The sequence below is a fragment of the Lineus longissimus genome, chromosome 8 (assembly GCF_910592395.1).
Source record: "Lineus longissimus chromosome 8, tnLinLong1.2, whole genome shotgun sequence".
Taxonomy (NCBI): Eukaryota; Metazoa; Nemertea; class Pilidiophora; order Heteronemertea; family Lineidae; genus Lineus; species Lineus longissimus.
The window spans coordinates 1,899,861-1,923,272 of NC_088315.1; the positions used below are offsets into that span (position 1 = coordinate 1,899,861).

At 40.5% G+C, this 23,412-nt stretch overlaps 2 protein-coding genes across 8 annotated transcripts; both read left to right on the plus strand.

Annotated features, from left to right (window-relative positions):
* The first annotated feature begins 194 nt into the window (after positions 1-194).
* Positions 195-7,685, plus strand: LOC135492553 (uncharacterized). Of its 2 annotated transcripts, none has more exons than XM_064779098.1 (8): positions 195-281; positions 1,114-1,250; positions 1,478-1,619; positions 2,195-4,185; positions 4,414-4,519; positions 4,766-4,854; positions 5,268-5,475; positions 5,696-7,685. In XM_064779098.1, exons 2-8 carry the CDS (start codon positions 1,149-1,151, stop codon positions 5,923-5,925), a joined length of 2,868 nt encoding a protein of 955 aa, XP_064635168.1. In that variant the 5' UTR covers positions 195-281; positions 1,114-1,148; the 3' UTR covers positions 5,926-7,685. The 2 variants fall into 2 exon arrangements, with proteins under 2 accessions (XP_064635168.1, XP_064635169.1); XM_064779099.1 differs by having other exon boundaries at positions 205-370.
* Positions 7,686-8,196: 511 nt separating this feature from the next.
* Positions 8,197-20,961, plus strand: LOC135492036 (dnaJ homolog subfamily C member 5-like). Of its 6 annotated transcripts, XM_064778126.1 has the most exons (9): positions 8,197-8,316; positions 9,099-9,180; positions 10,372-10,428; positions 10,850-11,002; positions 11,704-11,835; positions 12,556-12,612; positions 13,905-13,975; positions 15,023-15,037; positions 16,216-16,333. In XM_064778126.1, exons 1-7 carry the CDS (start codon positions 8,288-8,290, stop codon positions 13,971-13,973), a joined length of 579 nt encoding a protein of 192 aa, XP_064634196.1. In that variant the 5' UTR covers positions 8,197-8,287; the 3' UTR covers positions 13,974-13,975; positions 15,023-15,037; positions 16,216-16,333. The 6 variants fall into 6 exon arrangements, with proteins under 6 accessions (XP_064634196.1, XP_064634189.1, XP_064634195.1 ...); XM_064778119.1 differs by lacking the exon at positions 13,905-13,975 and having other exon boundaries at positions 16,216-20,961; XM_064778125.1 differs by lacking the exon at positions 15,023-15,037 and having other exon boundaries at positions 16,216-16,355.
* Positions 20,962-23,412: the final 2,451 nt, after the last annotated feature.

A 23,412-nucleotide genomic window follows, 5' to 3' on the forward strand; every position in this document is an offset into this window, starting at 1 on the left:
AACCAGTGACTGGACACCGGAAGCCGACGCCCCTAATCTAGTTCATGACGAGTGAAATGCCGTCAAGTACCAGTCTCTGTAATGAGTGAATGGAGGAAACTGGTGAAAGAGTCTACTGAATATCGGGCAAACACGGGTAGAAATGGAACTAAGTGACGTCACAATTATTATTACTTCACCTTGACCGACTTGTTCCGTCGAAGTTGTAAACATTGGTCGATTTTACCGAATTCGAGGTGTTTTGCTCCTAAAATGTACTCTTTTTCTTGGAGGCTGGTAAGGTGTGTATGTAGAACTTGTACCCTGGAATGCTCAGGCGCTCCTATACTATAGTTTGATTCGAGGTAGAAAAGCTTTGGATGAGTGGAAGGTAAGATGTGCGTGACCTGATTCGGGTCATGATGATCATGATGATCCGTCGGAGGTTGGTCAGGTGCACGGTACACAGATACAATGTAGGCCTAGATAATTGCACTACAGATTGTATATCATATTTCATTGGATATCGGATATGAATTGGGGGCGGTAGCCGCCGCGTTCACTGACTCTGCATCCCCCTTGCTTGCAGTGTCAACTGTCGTCCAATCCAGAAGAAATCAATCTATGCCGGAAGTTTCTGTAATGAGTGAATGGAGGAGACTGGTGGGCAGAAAATTTCTCATGTTTCGCAAGATTTCTTATGTCAAATACCGCAGGCCATGCCAATGGTACCAATGAGGACTGATTGCCATGTGCAATGTGCTAATCATCCACACTTCTTCTTCTTCTTCTTCTTTTAAACTACTCTACTTCATTAATGAAGGTTGTGGCAGTTGGACAGTTTGCCCATGCACGGAGGGAAGGGTAAACGTGTTTTAAAAGTCGATGCAATGTCCAAATTAACAATTAACGTGTGGTATAAACAGTTCATAATGACGTAAGTGGTGCTGGGGACATCATCGACGCTTCTTCTCGTATACTATTCACTATACTTTCCACTTTAACATCATCACACTGACACCTCCACCTGCACCTTCCACCAACCTTGTTGTTGTCTTCCCTGGAGACATCAAATCTATTTCTGGGAATTTTCCCATTCTAGTTCTTATCACTGTCGTGTGTTGTGTCTTCCAGGGTGATGTAAAGGGTAAAGCCCTTCTGCCATCAACATGCCAACAGGAGCCATTCCATTTCCATTTGGAAGATGCCGCATTTGTGCTGATAAAGCTACGGGAATCCACTATGGTGTCGCAACTTGTGAGGGATGTAAGGTAGGCTACTTGTACTTTTTCCATGAAGTGGGAGGTCGTGTACTGTATTAAAATGGGATCCGGTGCTTTGTGAGCAAGGAACTGTCTCTCTGTGGAAAAGTGCCAAGAAATGAATCTAAGCCTAGGCTCAGCGTCCTGAGATCATTGTTAGGCTGTTACTTGAGTATAGGGGCTGGGGGAACAGAATGCCTCCCAACCTTAACCTATCTTCCTGACCATCTCTACAGGGTTTCTTCAAAAGAAGCATCGCTAAAGCTGAGAAGTATCGATGTTTCTTTGGTGGAAGCTGCACTCTCACGCCAAAAAACAGGAATCGATGTAAATCGTGTCGATTCAAGCGGTGTATGGACACAGGCATGGCCCTTGACGGTAGGTGTACCCTATGATCTGTGTACTTTGTGACCAAAAATGTCATCAGTGCAATGGTAGAAACAAACACACATAGGTTGATTTCAGACAGGGACAACAGACATCAAAACTAACCGCCCAGGTCAAATCGTTGCACTCAGTGTAAAGCTTTTTTTTATACCCTGCCCTTTTCAATTGCTGGTTAATGCAATGTTATCTTGTGGTGTGTTATCAGACCAAACAGTTACCAAGGAAACGCATTATCATATCTTTCATACTTCTTATTGATACTGTCAGTAATTGCTTGTGTGACTGTGTTCATAGTGCCGCCAACCAAATTGTTTGTTACCATGGCAATGGTCTGTTTGAGGAATCATTTAAACAGGTGCGAATTTAACATGGAAGTGTAAAAGACTGTCTTTTTTATTGAGCGGGAGAGTTATATTTGAAGCCACTATAGCCTTTTTTGTCTTTTATTCCATTTTAAATATGATTTTTGGATATATACAACTGACTAACAAAACTAAGTCCCTAAAAAATTCTCCCACAGTAGCCATTTCTTCTGAGCAACTTATTCCACTATTGGTCTCTTGCAGCTGTCAAAATGGGCCGCATTCCAAAAATCGAAAAAGAGAGAGCACTGGAGGAGGAGAAAGACAAGACGTTTGAAGGTTGCAAGGATTCTGAACCTGTTTACGAGCCTAGCAGTGTGAGTAATACACCTTGCTCGAGCTCCGGTGTTAGCAGCAGGGATAGAAGTCCTTCTGACGTTGTTTTCAGTGACCCGGATAGTGTGACTGAGTCAAAAGGGTTAAACACAGATGAAAGAGTGTCTCGACCAACCCTGAATTTCCAGCAGTACCCTCCAAATGGGAGGAATTATGGACCAGAGTTGCCACGACTGGGGAATGAATATCGGGATCATCAGAGCTTGATACACAGTCAGATGAAATCTGGGAAACCTGTTGCGATGGAACATTCTAACTCGGAGGTGCAAGTATCTCTACCAAATGAAATAAAGACAGAAGGTCCTATGCCTAGGGATTTTTCCGTTGACCCTCGTGTTCCTGGCCAGAATGGGGTAAAGGTAGAGAATTCTGTTCCCAGGGGTGGGCTGGCCTCGTATTCTGACCCAGGGGGGCTGGGAGCTAATGGTCAACCTATTCCCAGAGTCAATTCAGCGGAGTCGCATGTCTCAATACATATTGGTATGAAGTTGGGTGAACATGCTTCAAGGAAAGTCACAGAATCGTGCTTCGTACCACAGGCATCAGTGTCAGTGGGAAACCATTGTAACCCAATTACAACAGTGTCAACCCAACCTGGGGAACAATTCAGTTCTTGGCCGCAACCTCACATTATAAATGGAGCTAGTGGTGACACCAGACTTCAGAATGGGAGCGAGAAAAAGACAAGTATGCGAAGTCCGGGAATGACACCATCATCGGTTTATAACTCGGAAGTTGTCAAGCAGTTATTCACACATGCTCTTGAAAACATTTGCCAGGATGGTAGGAAGGTGCAGCTGATTGAAAAATTCTTACACAATTCTGATTCAGCAACGTCCAGTTTTGGCGCCAGTTGTGAAACTTCGTCTGCCATTACTGTTTCGTCAGCACCGTCTGGAAGAGATGATCATTGTTTACAAGACATGATGACGCAGACCGTTGTGAGCCAGCAGCAGGTGCGGACTTCTTTCAGTGTTGATGAGGGCCAAAAACATCAAACTGACTTGGGGCCGAACCGTAAGTTAGGACGGACAAATCCCACTGTTAATGTGACTGGGACAATGTTTTCTGGTTTGAAGGGAGGCGAAATTAGGCAGCCAATTTCTAACCAGTCGCACTCACATGGCATGCATAAACTCCCCCCAACACTACCTCAGCTTGCAGCTGTAATGTGTCCAAGCCATAATACAATTCCACCCACCCAGTATTCCTCACAAGGCCAACCAATGGAGCAACATCCATCGGACTGGTACAGCTGGAGTAATGACTCTTTTTTTAAGGACAGGAACAACCTGGTAAACACCTCAGATTATCAAAGACATTCCACTGAAAACACTCCAGCACAGCAGCCCAACACTTGCCATCATATTAAAATAAAACAGGAGCCTCAGATGGTTTTCCAGACCTCTGATTGCCATTTTAGAAGCAATGGACAAATGCCTAACTCAAATTCTAGCATGCCATATCGGTTCCCTCAAAATGGCCAATGTTTAAAAAGTGATACCGAATTCCGAGCCGATTCTTGCGTTGATACAACACAGTGTAATGATGGAGGTTCCAAAGACGTAAAGCGAGAATATGACAGTAATGACATTCAGATAATTGAGAGTATATTCTCGGACTTTGCTACGTCGAGCCAGACAGCCAAAGTTGAACAAAATAGTAACAATCCAATGCTGCCACCGGACACAGATGATTGCTTCCCACTTGATGACATCAACGTTGAGGTTCTAGATGATGAAAATCTCTGCGGGGAGGAGTTGGTGCATCACTTACAGAAATGGTACGAGAAGATTGAAGTCCTTTCTCTCAGTATGACCAAAGCTCTCCATGACGGTCTTAAAGCTGGAACACATTTGGTAAGTATGTTTTGTTGGTCTTTTCACTTTCAGACGTTCTCATGATGTCGTACCTGCACACAATCACTCTGAAACCCTCAAGATTAACTAAAAGACAGCAAGCATTTGGGCCCCTGAATCTCCTCTCAGCTTTTGTAAGGTTCTGTGGTCTTGAATTTTGATGATTTTCTCTCAGGTTCAGTTCTCAGCGATAGTGTTGAACTCGTGTATTTAAAAAATTTCTTTCAGGATATGGTCATTCCTCTGGATTCCCCAAAGCCGAAACGGGCGGATGCTCTACATGTGTGGAAACTGTTATTCTTGAATGTTGAACCATGTGGCGTTCAAGTTGCAAGTAAGTTCTGTACCTTGAAAGGAGAGCAAAATTGATGCCAGCTGACACTTTTGTTTGATGGAAGAGGTCCTGTGTCTGTGGGGGTTTTGGTATGCGTCATAAGATACAATATGTAGTTCTAAAGGCCACATTGTGTATTGTACGCGATGGTAAAATCGACCCTAAATCCATCCTAAAACGATGTGTGCACTAGATTGTGGAACTTCGGTCCATGGATTTCATGTTTTCCTCCTCTCTTGTTTGCAGATTTCTGTCGTATAATTCCTGGATTTTCACGGATTGCAACAGAAGACAAGGATTTGTTGGTCACCTCATCCTTCTTTGACCTCTGGTTGGTATGTATTGTGCTACGTGCTCTTAATAACCTATTGTTGCTCAGCAATCTACCTATTGTTGCTCGGCAATCTACCTATTATTGCACAGCAATCTACCTATTGTTGTGCGGCAATCTACCTATTATTGCACAGCAATCTACCTATTGTTGCTCGGCAATCTACCTATTATTGCACAGCAATCTACCTATTGTTGCTCAGCAATCTACCTATTGTTGCTCAGCAATCTACCTATTATTGCACAGCAATCTACCTATTGTTGCTCGGCAATCTACCTATTGTTGATTTCTCTCTGGTATCAAAAGCGACCTCAGTGTGAGCCCTGAGACTGCGCCTCCCCCCCCCCCCAGCAGATTCAGTTAGTCCTGACCTCATTATTAGGAGACCAACTCTCTTACCTGTACATTTTCCTTCAGATATGTCACAGTTCTCTGTTTTTCGAGGGTGAGGTTCATATCCTGTTCCCGCAGGATGACAAGATCAAATATTGCCGCTACTGGATGAAGCAGTTCCTGCCTGAAGAACTTATCAAGAAATTCTTCAACTTCTGTGATGTATTTAACAGCTGTAATCTGACGAGGGGAGAAATTGCAGTTATCATGGCAGTGCGAGCTACATTACCAGGTCAGATTCTCAGCCCAACTAGCTGAACTGTTGATTCACTGATGAAGTCTACTTTATCAAAACACAGGCCTTTTGTAATATAACACAGTAGACACACTATAATATGGTATAACACAGCATAACACACTGATCACTGACAACTTGCTGCAAGTAGCTAGGTACAAGTAGACCCATGGTCTAAAGGGAAAATCACCTAATTAGTTATTTGTCGTCATTTCAGAACGGCCCGGACTAAAAGATGTCGAAGCCGTTAAGAAACTCAACGCGCGTTACTTAAACCTGATGGTGCAGATTATCATCACGAATCATACAAACGAGGGCGGGAACATCCTTAAGAAGCTGTTTATGGTTCTCCCGTTACTCAATGATATCAACGAGCATCAGAATAAGGTCATTGGAAGCTTCCGGGTTGATGACATCCCATGCCAGGATGACGAGCAACCATCATAGCATGAAACTCAAGGCTGAGGCATTGAGAATCAAGGCAGAGGCATTGCCCTTCAACCAGCTGAATAGTGACTACACAGTACATGTATTTCATTTGCAAGGCGTTTTACAGAGCAATATTGTGCTATGTAACTACACGGGCAAGCCGTCTGGCTCGAAGTGCTGATTCCTGAGGTTAATAAGAATTGAATATCAAGGTTGTCTGTTTTAGTTTTGTTCAGAACAGAAGTACTTATGACTGATTCTGAACTGTTATATGCATTGTGTTGATGTGATCGGCACAGTATTGTACAAATGTAAATAAAATGGTTTGTATAAGGTTCAACAGTATTCTACCTATTTCATTTATTAGTGCTACTGGCATGCACTCTTCCCATCTATGAGTTGATTTTTGAGATGTTTAGTTGACAAATGCTGTATAAAATGTAAATATGAACATCACAGCCCAGACTCCCTCCTATACACCAAAATACTGTCAGTTGATACTGATGCACTACTGGTGTTGTCGTTAAATGCTTGTGCCATTTCTTGTTTGTAGCATTATTTGATTGTGATAGCCTAATATGAATTGGGAAAAGTAAATTGGCTGTTGTTGTTATAGTTGTTGTTGTTGTTGTTATTGGGTGATTTGTTTAATATGTGCACATATCTTCCCGGATATGTATCAAGATCATGTAATTCTTCCATATTCTGTGCAAATTTCCGGTTGTAAAATACAATGTACTCCCCTGTCCCTCAGGTGCATACAGTTTTGACCAGTTTATGTCATGTGCTGGACATCTTGCAAATATTCTTGTCAAAACTATCCTCAAATTGACCATAGGTCTTTGAATAAGTGAGTAAGGCATGTCGGGGCCTATCTGTGATATAAGAACTTTTAATCTTCACTGGAGAACCTTTTTTGCAGTAAAGTGCATTTTGTTTCAACAGCAGCAGCATGTTATGGAAAGAGAGAGTTGGTGGATATCTAACAGACAAACTTGATTATGACAGTTTTCAGCAGACTAGGAGGGGGGGGTATGTTGTTGCAGCCAATAAGTTGACGAAATAACATGTTCAGTGCATTTTATTGGCTGGGGATTGAAAGGAATTCTCTTATAGCAGGGTTTGACTGTTAATATTGTCGGGGTTTTTCTATATTACATGTAGTACCTGGTTCACAAACTTTATGGTTCGCAGGTCACCAAATATATTAATCAAGACACAATTTGATCAGCATATTTTCTAAATTGTAATTATTTACAACTTTTTCAAAATATCACAAGTCATCCCGAGTCAGATATTTGGTTAGCATAGGGCTCATGATGTTGGTGATGGTGTGTGGTAGATACATATATAACCAGGACCTGCATTGACAAGGGCTCAGTGCTGACTGAATTTAAAAGTTTTGTAGCGAGCACTTAGTTATTTATGCATGTTTTAAACACCCAGTACAGAAATACATTTATTGTTAAATCAGTTCATCAAACTATGGACAATTATCCCTTTTGTGCTGCACTTTTGTAGAAAAAAATGGCCCACATACTTTTAAAAGATTGTGCAAGATTTTATGACTGCGTCTTCTATTTACACTTTTCTTTTCTCCACCTTGAAATGTGCAATTGTCATATCATCGTCACTGGTACTAAGAGTTGATGTAACTTGTGTAACGTGCCTTGAAATTTTAACTGTCTGCTACAGTATGAATAGATGTTGCTCATTTTCTATATGCCTGTACACTTCTGCATGTACGGTTATAGCTGTAATAAAATTACGAGCAAATATTTTATTTTTTGTCTTTTGTATGGTGCAGCTCGTAATTGTCAGAGGTTTTGGTTTTGATAAAGACATCACAGCCCAATGATATAAAGGACATGAGAATGTTCATGGTACGTGCCAAAGAATGAGTGGAATATGATCATAATGGATTGACGACAGTGTGATAGCTATGACATGACACCATCCAGTGATCCAGTATAGGCTACCATGGAGATCTTAGTCAATGAGGTGCCACTAGGCACTACCAAGTCCATGACTGTGTTTGATTGTGACAATACTGTACAAGTTGTCTTAGGTTGTGACTTTGGAAACCCAAGTAGGATTAGTTGCGACTTGGGCCTGATAATTCCACATTCAAATCCCCAATGTCTCATCAACGCAAAACTCCTCAGTACTCCTCATGAAGAGAAGAATTTTCAACTGGGACAAAATAATGCGACGAAGACAAAAGACAAATTCCCAGACTGATTGGACGTCGTCCAGGTGGCGCTGAAGGCCGTGTCTCTTCCGGCATAATGGCCGCCTTGTAGCATCTGTTTATTTTTTCCATGCAAATAATTTCATTTTGGATATCAAGCGCGGATAGAGATCAAATTCAGATGCAATCATGACGTCGAAAAGAACTAGGTCTATGTCGTAAGTATGACTGTTGGTGCGTTCTTTGCGTCCAAAATATGTTTTTCTGAGGGAAAATGTGGCAGTGTCATCTTGGAAAAAGTCAATGAAAAATACATTACACTACACTAGGCTATACACATCTGTATATACAAACAATGTATTGCACAAGTGTAGTGTAAAATGTGCAGATTTGTTTAATGAAGGGGTAAATTCTTAGAGCCTTTGCATGAAGGCAAGGTATAACATGAATTCATTTTCTGTCACTTATTTATTGTCTCATCATGATATACAAGCAAGGGAAGGAATGTAGCCTGAACGCCCTGATTACAGTGATGATAGTGTCTAGTGATACTGATGATAGGACTTTGAAAAAGTGAAAGTGAAGATGTGTTTTTATTATGCATGCTTACCTTGGCCCGTAGCTTGCTTGATGGATTATTGAGGACAAGCTATATGACTGATGGATTATTCAGTTTAGAGAGCAAAGGTTGTGAATATCTAAGGAAAGACTGAGAGAACCGGTCCCACAGATATGGACTAATGAAGTTGGCTCTGACGCTCCTGAGGCTCCGATCCGCCTGTCTGGTGGAGTGAAGGTATTATCAGAGATGACATTGAAGCTTGTCGCATCTCAAAAAAAAATAATCCAGGTTCAAGCCCTACTGGCATTGGTTTGTCCATAGGCCCCTGAATGCTAATTAGCGGGATTAGCTAGGAACATTATTTCATACCAGTATCGTCTGTTAGATTGGGATCATTTATTCAATCATATAACTTTATAACTTGTTCTGTCTTTTCAGCACAACAGGGACAAGTCTTTATGAAACATTAGGAATAAACAAAGAAGCCACACACGACGATATCAAAAAGGCATATCGGAAAGTAAGTTACCCATTTACCTGATAGGTGGAGCTATTGTCACTGTTCCATAGAGAATATGTCATATTTGTCAATATCTTCGTCCTTATTGATACATTTTAGTTTACAACCTATTTTGCCATGGAAGTTACATGTCAGAATGCCTGAAGGGCAAACCAGTGCTCTAGTCATAAGAAGGTAGAACATCTTGAGCCCTAGGTCCAAGCTAGGTGCTGTCTGCCGCTGTCAGTTAGTTAAATGTGGGTTTGACACCCAATTGCCTTGATGTCTGAATGAGCAATGAAGTGATGTTTCATGAACATGTATGTGATTGCAGTGTAACTGGCCATATCCTGGTTGTGTGCTTGTCATGCTCTCTGTTTGGAGTCATTCATTATTGAACTAACAGTGTAATGCATAAGTACATACATGATCGCATGTCCACTTCACAGCATGTATTATGGTCCATGTATGGTAGCCAGTATGGATTTCTCGTTCTCTTGAAGCACGACAGCTGTAGACTCTTGAGGCTCGGTACCAGTTTATGAGAAGTTTTATACATTATTTAAGGAGCAAATATCTTCCTCTGGATAGCTAATGTTTGGCACATATATAAACTACCTGACATGCTCAATTTTGAAGAAGAAAATTCTTTTTGAAATTACTTTGACAGCAAATTTATTATAGTGAATAAAACACATGCAACGATCTACGTATTCTCGACGTTTCGTGTATTTGACACTTTTTCAAAGAGATACAGAATCAAAAGATCAACCAGGTTTTATACAAAATTTAACAGAGATTCTGGTTTGCGCAGCAAATTTATACATTGTATTGTGAAGTTGAATCTCTCTGTCATGACTATGATGTATAGCAGTGAAAAATGAACAGATTTACAATGTTTAACCTGAGGCACTTTTCCAGTTCAATCGATGTACTTCGTTTAGTATTTGAACCATGCAAAATATTTATTCCTCAATGAACAATTCTGGAGTGCCTTTGGAGGTTAAGTGGGCCACCCAGGGGGATATTCAACACTGTACATGGACAATAAGTAAGGGGTTTTCTTCCTCATACTTTATCAATGGAGAAATCTAAATAATTTGCCTCTCCTTGCATCAATTTTTGATTTACATGTAAAAATACATCGAGATGAAATTCATGCAAATGAAAAATTATGGGTTACGAAAGTCACAATATCTTTTTGCTTTGCAGTTAGCTCTGAAGTATCATCCTGATAAAAATCTAGACAACCCTGAGACTACATCTAAGGTAAGTGTTGCCATGTGCTTCCTCCTCAACTCCTCCATTCTGGTCAGACATTCTACTCAGGCTTTCAGTGCATGAGGGATGTTCTGGTGCTTGTCTACAAGGTCTCCACCATTCAAACCTCAGACCCGATTCTATCTGAACATTAAGATCATGTTCCTCTTTCCAAAGCAAGTGTTTTTCTGCATGATTACGGTACAGCCTGATTGATGTGTTTATTTGCAAGCACTATATGAATTGCGATGACTCACTTGGCTCAGTTCAACTACTGTCCCTCAAAGAGCTGACCACACAGTCGTTTTGATAGCTTCAATGGCTTCATTACATTAGGGAAGTCAATTTATGGGTTCTTGATAGCCTGTTGCAAGTTCGGCATCTAATGGCATTGATACAGACACCACTAAACTAATGGCACTTTTTCCAGTTTCAAGAAATCAACAGAGCCAATGCAGTTCTCAGTGATACAACCAAAAGAGGAATCTATGACCGCTATGGATCCGTAGGTTTATACGTCGCCGAACAATTTGGCGAGGAAAATGTCAACACATACTTTGTGCTTACAAGTGGGTGGTGTAAGGTAAGATATCAATCAACTCTGGACTCTCGGGACCATGCCAAGATAGTTTCTTTTAAATCCCAAATTGATGACACCCCACCTAAATGCATTCAGTTGGCAACATGCGCTGGGACAAGATGACCTAGAATCATTGATATACAATGTATGATTGTGCCTTCTATGATTTTTTTAGCTTTTGCTCATGAATAATGGGTATTGGTCTTTTGAAATTTGAATAGCATTTATTGGAATAGCATAGCGTCTTCAGCATTTTTGATAGCCCTGCTGCCTCTTTTCATACCGATCACAAGTCCTGATGGTACCCCTTGTGCAAGAGTTACACTACACAGAATTTTTGTCCTCGCTGTGTCTATTGCATTCCATGTGTGTGGTATGCTGTTGAGTATTGATCAGTTTTCTCTGTATAGCCATTGGTAATGCATTGCTGCTGTGCTGAGGTCTGTGGTTCCTATTGTAAGGGGCGCGGAGCATCATCAATTTGCCAGTGATAAATGTACAACACAGCGCTCTATTCATTCAGAAACATACTGTAAATCCCAATCGTGAGTCGCTAAAACCAAAGGCATTGAGACCAAGTCTGGCTCATAGAATCCTTCAAAAGACAGTGGCACCTCCTGGGAACCCTCAAACATACCAGTTAGGATCTCTCTTTAGCTGTTTCTTCATGACTCACCACAATAACTCGTCTTTTCTTCTTTCAGGCCCTGTTTGTGTTCTGCGGAGTGATCACCGGTTGTTACCTGTGCTGTTGTTGCTGTTGCTGTTTTAACTTCTGTTGTGGGAAATGTAAACCAAAGCCACCAGATGAAGATGGCGACTATGCTAATTTACATGTAAGTATGATACTGATAGCATCACATGGTCGGTCTACCAATCTTGGTGAGACTGAGGCAAAATATGTTGATTGATTTGATATCTAAACAGGCAACCGAACTTGGTGCCAGAGATAGAATCAGATAAGCCCTCAAGCTCACTGATTGGGCAAGGCTGACATTGTGAATTTTGGCCTTGTTTGCTTTCAAGAGGATTGAACAGTTTTGATTTTGTTCCCCGCTTTATTTTAGAACCCCCTTTGTGTCCTGTCAAAGTTATCCTTCCCTGATGGTCAGACCTGAATGATGTATTTATGGTAATGCAATAATGGCAATAGATGGTACCCCAAGTCAGTAGCACACACTGATTGAAACTTCACCTCTACTTCTGTTTCTCCAAACACATTTACTTTTGAGTTGTCAAGCAAACAATAATTGAAACCACCAGCTACATCATGTACAGCTGACATCATTACATTCGCTTTATTTTGAAAATGTAGAAGAGGATGATGTCATTATTCTTCAATAGACAACAATACAAGCCTGAGTTTATAACTTTGCTAATTTTGTGTTAAAATAACCAGCTTCCTTACAGTTTCGCATCAATAAATACCAATATAATCTGCTTGAAATAACTTTGGTCTTTGATAGAATCAAGCTTTGATGATTTTGCTTTGGGCTTCATAGCAATCAATATTTGACCTTGACCCGTTTTCTATGACCTTGACCTTGCTCTCCTAGGATGATGGGGAGGGCTCCCCAATAACAACTGAACCAACTAGTGCTGACTTCAAGAAAGTAAGTGCTCACTTGCCATTCTGCTTCGAGCTCTGTACCCTCCTGACAAGATTCCCATCATGCTCTGCTCAATGTGTAAAAGAAGGGAGCGCCATTTCCTGATCCAAGAATTGTATTTCTTGGCGAAGGATGGCTATGTTCAGCATCCATTGTTGAGCCCTTGCAACTCCCAACAGTCCATGTGTAGAGCAATAGCCTGACATTGCTTCATTCATGTATCTCAGTTACAAGTTATGTCGCTTTGCCAGTCGCCCATACCCTCATGTGGGCATGCTACAAGTTCGGCTACAATGCATGGAAGGAGAATAAGTCCTCCCCCACAAGAACCTAACCAATTTGACTTCTATAAGCACTGGAAATGTTGGATTTTATTATTGTAATAATGTTTCAAACCGTTTGCTTGTTACCATGGTTACCTTATGCAAAAAACAACCACCATTAGCTCTTCCCTCCCAGTCTGAACCCAGCTATCTGTAAAAAATATCCTTGCCTTGTCCGTTTCATCTGGTTTGATGGAAGAAAATTGTAGCTTTGCTGTGAATGCGATCCAGAAGCCTTAATGGCTGACGAGTGTTCCCCATCTCTCTCACTGTTGGCCAAAGAGGTAGCAATTACACTGGCTTATCACAGAAACATGCGTGTGTGTTGCATACACTTGTTCAATAACGCATGATATGTAAGTTGTAACTATGACTAGAATCAATGGCCAAATAGAGTGGAACGAGACTGAGATGGATTTTCAATCAGAGCTGATCATCTGTGATAAACCACCCCAGATAACATCCGTTAACACTAATATACTCCCAACATTGGCATCGCTGGTGGCACCACTGTGACAGATGAGAATATGAAGCTAATCTGGGATCTCATCGACTGATCTCAGAGTCTAGTCGGTGAGATACTGCTACTCAGGATTGCAGCTTATGATTGGCCAGAAACTTGCTTTGATGTGCCCCTCCCTCACTAAATCTGGCTTGCTGTTGACGCTGCATATGCTTGCTCATGTAGTTATAGTTGCTTTCCATAGAAATTGTGCCACAGTGTGTTTAGTTTCAAGGAATAGTTTTTCAGAAGAGATAAGAAATAGTCCTACATACATTACAACACCGTGGGTAGTTGATCCTGTCCAAGTCCTAGTAGAGGATTCGCTTAAAAACTATGAAAATCTTTGTTGGGACTCACTGTCATGGCAAGTCATTCACATTTTGTGATGAATGATGATGCTGAAATTACCATGGGTCTCTGGGCAACCCTATTTTGCTTCTCTGCCTGACCATTTAATGCTATCCCAGCAGGAAGACGGGGAGTTCACCCCTATAACCACCGAGCCAATGGGCGCAAACAATGAGTATAAAGATTAGGGGTAAGTCCGCTAGCTTTAGGCATGGCCGCAAGTGTAACATGGGGAGTTGCAGGAAACGGGCAAACTTTCTGACATGGTAATGAAATGAGTGAAATTGTTTCCATAGCAGTGACCTTCAGCTGGGATTGAAAATGAAATAATTTGGTCACGTTTCAATTGATGTCAGTGACCTTCAGGATAATGACCATCAAGATGACCTTGAATACATCATTCCACATGAGGAATTTTGCCTGTGTCAGTGTAACACTGAATTCGGGCGCCCACGATTTTCATTAACCATTGGATCGCTGAGCGCCAGGCTTTAGATTCGGGTGAGGGCTTAAAAATCTAGCTATTGTAACACTTATATCATATCTAATCAAGGTTATGGTGCACTTCACTAACTGACTAACATGTCTAACACTCTGAATCAATTAGAGCCAGGATTGCATGGTTGGTCGCTTAGAATGGCAAACTTTTTGATATGGAGTTGTGGAGAGCAAGGCAAGGTTTGTTCTCTCTTGTGTCTTTGTCATGTTTGTCACATTATGATATCAAAAAGAAACTCCCTTCCTTAAGTTCACTTTGACCATTTCCTGATCCTATTTGTTAATTGTGAATGATAACAATAATGTATATTTCATATTATTCTTATCGATAACAATGATGTGGTTTCTATTCCGTTCCCTTTTCCAAGAATCACAGATGATGGAAATATCTCGAGCATTGCACAAACGAGTGATTTTTGTCATGGCAATCTGCGAATATAATCGCTGCGAGAAGAACTCTTGTCTGTGGGTAAACCTGGTAATTGCTGGGTTCGATAATATTTACTGATTGCTGTCATCACCAATTCTTGTCATGGCACCTGCGACGACCACCGCTTATGACATTTTTCGCAAGCAATCCTGATTGCAGGTCGCGGTGACAAAAATGGCGCTGATGAAGGTGTGTGCATGTGCTCTTTCCACCATTAATGGTTAATCAAGAGTTCCTGTAGCTTTTCTCTCCTTCCAACCTCAACCTAGGTTTGACCTTTGTTTGACCTTTGTTTGATTTAATCCCCAGGGCGAGAACAGGAAGGTATGTGAAGGTCAAGGCCACTTGCCCGAGTCATCGGTTCTCTGCTTCTTTTTATCACACTCAAAATTTGCTGCGAACTAAAAATTTGCTGCCTGCACATTGGCCACTGGTGCTGCTATTGATTTTCCTGCTGGTGCTTGCTGACATGTTATATGTGTGTCCATGGGTGCAGATGACTGGCACGACCTAATGGTGGACACGGGACCGAATGCGTTAAGAAGTGCACCAGAGCCACGACGCTTGTGACGTTTGGGAACGCCATTCCACCAGCTGTCACAAGCGACATGGCTGTGTTGTGTTGTCTGGAGTAACTGACGGGCTATGAAAGTTTTGTCTTATCTTTTCCTTATTTCATTTTGATAAAACATCATCAATAATTTGGTGTTTTCCTGTTGGTTAATGACTGAATGTTAATGGGAAGATAATATATTTCACCTTGCAAATCATACTACTTTGCTTTTGATAACAACCCTTTCATTTTCAAATTTCTCTACTGTGATTTATCGTTTATTTTTGGCCAAATTTCTAGGAACCTTGTGGTGACTAGGCCCAGGAGCCTTTCAATTATGAGGTTGCAGCTATTTTACTATACTAACAGCATCTTATCAATGAAAACCATAGAGTCAACTTGACCTTTTATATCTATCTATAATGTCTGTCTATATCTCAATCAAAGCAAGGAAAATAAAAATGGATATTTTCGACCTGAAGTTTTGTTTCACGCGAGATTTGAAACATGAACTAAAGGCTGGTATGGTGAATTAACGCTCTCTGCTTGAATTTTCTGCTTATATTACAAGCAGCTTTGGTCTTGGCGGTTGAGGCTGGTGGGTTAAGGGTTTATCTGCATAATGTAAAGTTGTGATACTGCCCACATGTATGACATTATGGTTGAAGACCAACAATCAGCACAAATCAAATTGAGATATCAGGGTTTTTTGCATTACTCTTGCAATGTAAACAATGGGGAGGCTTCCTTTCTATAAAGATCCAAAAAGTAGGTGATAGGAAAGTGTAACCCCCCAAGTTAAAACACTCCATGACATATTTTCAGGTGTTTATTCACTTGTCTGTTGTGTTGGTACGAGTTAGCCTGGTTATATCGTATTCACCTTCTCTGATAATTTATTACAATTATTCTATTTTGCTGACATTTTCTCATTGTCCGTGTCTTGCAGGAGGAATTCAGCAGTACTCCGGAGGCCGAGAGTCCATCAGAACCAATCAATACACAGCCAATCGCCATGCCCCCGCCACCAGCATCAAACGCCACCGAAACGACAGGATTGCGCCAGGATACACGGCAAACATCTTACGGTGTCGATGCGAATGACGTTCATATATCAGCACAATAATAGTGTTGGTCTACGGAGACTCTAAGTTTGTTTTAAGTTGTGTTTGTTGGGGGCTGGTTGAACCTGTTTGGACAATTCTTGCCGAATTGTGGGGATGACTATTTTGGGAATGACTCAAATGCGAGGAATTGACGCTATAAGGCATCAGGTCTTGACAATAAAACCCTTCTCTGTAATGCATAAATGAAGTACTTCTCAAAACCAAGTGTACTTTCTGAAAAACTGAATGTTTTGAAAGGTAACATGCCGCTGGCAGAAAAGACAGAGCCAAAAGATGTTTTTCATGTCTTCAACATGGGACAGTCCCTTGGCCTTGGGTCATCTGGATGTTACAGATGTCATCCCATCTGGGTTATACCAGGTAGATGGAGGTTCCCAACAAACATGATGCGAAACGAATACTGTCATCTATTTATTCTAATGTATTCAAGAAGTGTCTAGCTTCTTTACGACGGTCATCAGATAAGTAACGGCCAATATCGAGAGTAGGACTCCAGAACGTCTGTGAGGATTTGACGGACTTGGGACGGAACTTTTACGGCGTCTTTGACGACTGCTAGTGTTTTGTCAGCATTTTGTAGAATTCTTCTCAGGCTTTCTTCGAAAAGATGTCATCGTTTTGAGTCTGTAAAATGCCAGTGTTATAAATGGTCTCGAAAAAGACTAAGATGGACTTTTTTTCTTCTTTTTTTTCTTGGGAGTTCTTTTTTCTTCAAAAGGCTTGTGCTTTTTGGTGGCGCCAGTCGTTAGCAAAATATCATGTTAACTCTTATAAAGGAACTGATGTGGTCTTTCTCCAAACCACACTGGTCTCAGATCAGCTTTATTAAACAGTGTTGCGTTTATTGTATTTCATTTCTTCTTGTCACCACTAGGGGGCATGAATTGCTGTATTGATATGCGCTATCGGTACATTCCAGTATATAAGGTACACACTTATTGAGTTCAATAGCTTATATGGTAGTCATTAGATATTTAATAGCTCGAATGTATGTGAAGTTCCAGAATGTGTTGTGCCCGCATGAAACCTGGTCCTACTAATCAAGAAGTAGTTTCCAGCTGATGGATTGATTTAGCTTTATCGTGTTGGAGGTATCCAACATTGAAAACTCACGAACATCTTATTTGACAGATGGTTCACTCCACTGGGATGACATTAGTTAGGCTTGGAGTAACATAGACTCATACAATCAATTTCAACTTGAAACTTATTAAAGATGGGTCAAAGGTCATTGAGCATCAATATCAGTATGTCAGTGACGTTTATTCACACATCACTTAGGACTTTTAACATCAAGAATGTACATGTTATAATCCAATGCTGTGAATACTGAGAAGGCCTGTTTCCACATGTTCTAGACATAGAAATACCCACTTGCTGAGTGAGTCACACTCGTGGGCTGCTTTGCTTCTGCTCTTTACTGAGAATGAGAAGTATGGAATGTTTCCTCTCATTGGTGATAACTTCAAATCCAGAGAAACCCAAAGTCAACTATCTAGATTTCAGCGTATCAGGAAGTGATCTTGAATGAGGTTTGTTCACCCGGGTTTCCCTTTGGCCTATTTTCTTGTATGATTACTCAATAATGATTTCCGCGAAAGAGTTCTACTGTGCATGAGGAAGTCATGAACATTCTGAAATGGAGAGGCCTGCCGTCTGGTAACATATCAATGGACTATTGTTGGCTATTCAATGGGAAGGATGGAATGAAGAATATTTGTGGCAAAGAAGGCATTTCAGTATCTTGTATTTGCATTGTGAATTATTCTGCTACTCTGCAGTATATCCAATCTTTTTATTAGCTCATTATTCTGGTGTAACGATAATTTTGACCCATTGAAGTGTCCTTGTACGTTTGTTTTACTGCAGAAGGCCGGGCCATAATCCTGGACGAATTATGAATATGACCTTGTAGGATGTTTAGGTAGATGAAGGTCGTAACCATGGCAACTGGGGACCAGAGGCACCTTCTTGCCGTGCTCGTACTAGTCAAAATTTGTTTTGAAACAGTTGGGTTTATAATCTGATCATGATATAATCTACAGTTTGCATGCCTACTTCATTACCAATTTGGGGTGTTAATTTCAATTGTGCAGGCACTGACAAATTTAATGTTGAGAATTGAAGGGATAGTTAAAGGGGTTTTGATCTGCAAGTGTAGGTCATGTTTGTTTCAGGTAAACCACCGGTGTATTCAGGCGGCTGTACATTTCATGTTGGGCCTCACATGTTGTAAACAATGAGACCAGTGTCATGAACATCGATAGGCTCAGGATATTTCTAAATAGATGGTAAAAACTCAAATGATATCCTGGTTTTTGTGGGAAATTAATTTCATCATCAAGTGGTTTTATGTACAGTTATGTAATGAATATTTTAATTATTGTTGCGATTCATCATGTATATTTCCACGATTCACGTTATTTATATGACCTTCTAAGGTCCAGTGACGGCTCATAAATATGCAAGCTGGAGAATTACTTGAAGTTTTGCCGCACGCAGTCATCCTGCCTCAAAAGGTTATATATTTGATCCTACCTGAAAAAAACCCAAAGTAAATTTAATATAAAGTGCTCAAATTTGCTGTACATAGGCTTTGGTAGTGATACAAACTCCTGGTTTCCATGGTAACAGATCTAACATAGACTTGGAAATCTTTTGGGTTTCATTACTGAGCTTAATTCGTTGAGAGGTGTTTGCACATCTTGTCTTCTCGGTGAAGGGCACAAAAAAGGTTGTTATCGAATCTAACATTGAATGATATTTATGCTTATTGTATGATCTAAATGCATGTGATATGTGGAAGTTTTGTTGTGATTATATGTCAATTTTGTGTCTGACACCATTTTTTTGTCAGCTCTATTTAAATGCAAACCTGTTCTGAGTACAACACAAATGCTCTTTATGTAACAAAAAGTCATTTTGTGTTCCAAAGAGCATACAGGAGATTGGTCTTAAAATGTAAGTTCAAGCTTTATAATAAATCTTGTGCAGTTGTGTTCTAATCCGACTGCGAAGGCTACTGTGAACAGCCAGATTTATGCTGGTCTGGTCGATTTTCACCAATAAAGTCAAATTTCCAAAATCAAAATCATGAAAATTAATTTCAGTGGAAAAACCGGACGGAATTTGCCAATTCACTAAAATGAAAGAAAAATTTGTGAATTTCAACCTTTTTGGGAAAATTTCACTAACCGCCAAAAAGAAAAGCCAAATTTTTTTGCGTGTTACAGTGTGTTGTTTTTAGTAGACTATGAATTAGAATTTGGTTCGTATGATTGTGATTTTCACCTGATGTTTCATTCATCGGTGGTTTGTACAGTCAAATAGAAATTGGTATCCAGATGTAACCTCCTTGAATATCCACAGAATCTGTAGAATAGTTTATGTGTATATGGACACTTCTTTGCATGTCATCTTGAGTATTTCAAAGGAGGAGCATTGGATGTTGTTGCCAAGCTGAAACCAATGTATACTTACCATGGATTTCCTTCATAGAGATCAGTCACATCAAATAAAGACAATCTACCAACTGGTGGATGTATATTTGAGGTGTAAGCTTACTATAAGTATTACCGGCTTGGCATTAACTCTGGTAATCCACTTTTGATATAAGGTGGCAAGTAGTATTGGATAAGTCCCTCTGTATTGGGACTGCTTCCCTCGCGGGGTACGTCCCGCCATATCTGGGACTGCCCCTTGAAGTGAGTAAATAATGTTTGACTAATTGTGGTTGTATATAGTCGTCTTGGAAGTAGGAATTCAGTTTATGATCCTGGCACGTTGACCATGTATGTATAGATTTCATCTAATTTGTGTGAGGGGATCCTCTGTCACCGTTTGTGATTGGGGCAGCAATGCAGTGGCCCATTTCTAGTAACAGTTGGCCTAATGGGATCTGTTGTTAACTGCGCCCCGGGAGGTAATGATGTGGCAGTGCAACCTTAGGTCCCCAGGCGACCGGTGGAGACTAGAACTAGGACCAACCATACACCCTGTCACTGATCAACAGTTGATCCCCATCTTCTGTTTACCTCAAGCCACTTCATGTCAAAATGGCTGCAACCGAAACCATTTTGGTCCGTTTTGGTATCTAAAGATATGCCTCACAAAAATAGCTTCATGTTGTTTTTTTTCAAATTACTTAAGTTTCAAGATTTCTGGTTGTGAAATTGTAGATTGTTAATCAGGTGAGTTTTTTTTGCTTTTTCTATGAAATTGCTCTGAAGGAATGTCGGTGTTCACTGGGAATGGTGTATGATCGTTTCTGATTGGTGCCTTGCTCTCTCATATTACAGCTGATCAGATCAGGTATCAGCCAATGAAAAGAAACGTATTATGCTTGTTTGGCTAAGAATCGATCATCTCCCCATTTGCAGATTCTTGCTCGAGGGCAGTGGCAAAAAGAGATGGTCCTTTAATGATGAAAAAAGAGATGGTCCTTTAATGATGATAGTTGTGATATTATGTTTTTCTTGTGCTAATTGCACCTGTCCTGTGATGTGTCTTTCAACTGCCAGAGATTAGTATAACAGATGTTAATAAACACGTCTTGTATAGAGAATAAAGCTTTAGTTTCGTTAGTTTCTGCCTCATAACAATAAAGGAGAAGGAGTGCAATGTATTAGGCGGATAACAACACCCTTGATGACCACAATGCGCTGTGGCCTGCAGTGGCAAAATCCAATGCATGAATTACAATCTCGATCATTTATCAGCAAGAGATTTACAAAAACTGTTTAAATTCACATCAAGCAATAATTTGATTTGGGAAGGCATATGCAAGTTCTGAACTGGCCAGTGGCACAATATTTCCTTAAATTAACACCTTCAGCGCCGAACCATGAAGATCTACGTGGCCCAAATCCCCCCTCTTTGAGCTGGTTATCGGAGTCTCGTGAACTTTACGAGAGAACTACGCCATCGCCATCTTCAGGGCAAGAAAGAAACTGAAATAACTGTTTTAAGACCGTTTGGTCTTTTCAGTTCCTACCTTGCCCTGAAGATGGCGACGAAGTAGCTCTCTCATGAAGTCCACGACTCCGATAACCAGCTCAAGTAACAGTCAGGCCGAATCAGTCCTGGCTGCTCAACCGTGTTGACAGCGGATAATGAGAGATATGAGACAGTCACAGCCAGGCCACATCAGTCTCGGCTGCTCTGCCAAGTAGTCAACATGGTGAGAGAGATGAGACAGTCATAGCCAGGCCGAATCAGTCCTGGCTGCTCCACCGTGTTGACAACAGACAAGGTGAGAGAAATGAGAAGGTCACAATCAGGCCAGGTCTAAAGCACAAAAATCAGAAAGAATCATTTAATTCATTGAGACATGTAACTTTTCAAACCTAGATACATGATAATTTTTTTTGCCATATCTACAATGACGTCTTCTCTGATATACTTCATGAAAGAGGTATCGTTACAAGAAAAATATCAAACGTCCAAAATGTAAACCATGGGAAATTTTTTACTTTTTAAAAATGTATCCTGACCCCAACTATCGCCAGCCCAACTATCTCGGACCAACACACTCGTTCCCCGAAGTAGTGTCTCACTGCTTGAAGGGATTCGGGTCTTGTTTACCCTAAACAGCTTCTCTTCATTGGGATGCTGCTCTAAGCAGTAAGGGTTTTGCGACTCTACACTGGGCTAGGAAATTCTTCCAGGCCTAACTCTGGTCCCCGAAGTTGCTGTTAGGCTGCTTGTAGGGGGATTTCCATTCTGCTCAGGCATCATGCTGGGGCATTTTAACCCCCCCCCCCCCTCCCTCTCAATATGTCCTTCTGAGACGTCAGCTTATCGGCCGCGTCGGAAGGAATGAAATCGCTATTAAACATGTATACAGATCTCATGTTGTTTTTTAAAAAAAAACCGAAAATAAGGCCAGAGTCCTCTATTAAAACATGTGTACATTACGTGTACATTGTTGTGCATAGGTTTTGGTAAAAAAAGTACTCATTGGACCAATCAATCTGCACAAAATTTTATATGTGTCAAGAAGAACCCTTTGCCAATAGCATAATAAAGTTTTAAAAAATTCCAATACCGATTGCCTGAGAAAAAGAGATTTACACCATATCCATCAAAACGTCACTGGCGCATTGATATGGCCCTGTCAAAGTACAAGTTCTAAACTGACCAGTGAGACCACATTTTCTTAAATATATTATCAAAAAGCATATTTCTGTGATGGCCTGACTCTGTAGATTAACCCTTTTGCTGCCAAGCAAATTTTTTTTTTTGAGTCCTCAGTGCCAAGCAATTTCAGGTTAAATTGAAAAAAATTGATATGATCAATTTAAATATTTTTCCTGAGAAAACTATTGGAGATATGTCAAAACAATGCACATGGAAGTTGTTCAGTATGACCTGGACTTCAAATTAAAATTTTTAAAAAGTAGGTCACGCCCTAATTTGCATGCCGCCATCTTGAATAACTAATGAGAATTGAAGATTTTGTAGAATAAACCACTGTAATTTGGAATAAATGTAATAATACAACTAATAAAACTATTTTTATGCATCTGCATGTTTCTTTACTCTTTCCTTTCTAAGTCCATAACCTTGTAAACCCTGAATTTGTATTGCTTTGTAACAAAATTGCCAAGAAATACCGATGCGTTATTTACAGAAATCGAGCAAAATTCTTCAAAATTCAACGATCAGCCATTTACTTTGTAGACCAAAAATTACTACTTATGGTGATATGTTGGGACTAAATTACATACCTTCACTCCCTAGAGCTCCTTTTTAGTGCTACCAGAGAACTAATAGTAGATAGGGGGGTCAGGGGTCCCTATGGAGGGGGACTGGTATAAAACAGCTAAAATTCAGGGTTTTCTCAACTAAACATGAAAGTTCAAAGTTTCTCAGCCAAATGTCCTGTCATAGAATGTATGTAGCAGTCAGATAACTCTATTCTAATAATTGACAACTGTGTGGTACCTTTCGAAACAGTTCTTTGAATCATGCATGATATCCAATTCATCGAGTACCTGTGATAATGACATCCGATTCGC

Bases quoted from the DNA above. Each gene is read 5' to 3' on its own strand.
- LOC135492036 (XM_064778119.1), top strand. From the start codon at position 8,288: ATGACGTCGAAAAGAACTAGGTCTATGTC. The intron at 11,003-11,703 runs GTAAGATATCAA...TTCTTCTTTCAG, and splicing joins TTACAAGTGGGTGGTGTAAG to GCCCTGTTTGTGTTCTGCGG. The intron at 11,836-12,555 runs GTAAGTATGATA...TTGCTCTCCTAG, and splicing joins GCGACTATGCTAATTTACAT to GATGATGGGGAGGGCTCCCC.
- LOC135492553 (XM_064779098.1), top strand. From the start codon at position 1,149: ATGCCAACAGGAGCCATTCCATTTCCATTTGGAAGATGCCGCATTTGT. The intron at 1,620-2,194 runs GTAGGTGTACCC...GGTCTCTTGCAG, and splicing joins CACAGGCATGGCCCTTGACG to CTGTCAAAATGGGCCGCATT. The intron at 5,476-5,695 runs GTCAGATTCTCA...TCGTCATTTCAG, and splicing joins AGTGCGAGCTACATTACCAG to AACGGCCCGGACTAAAAGAT.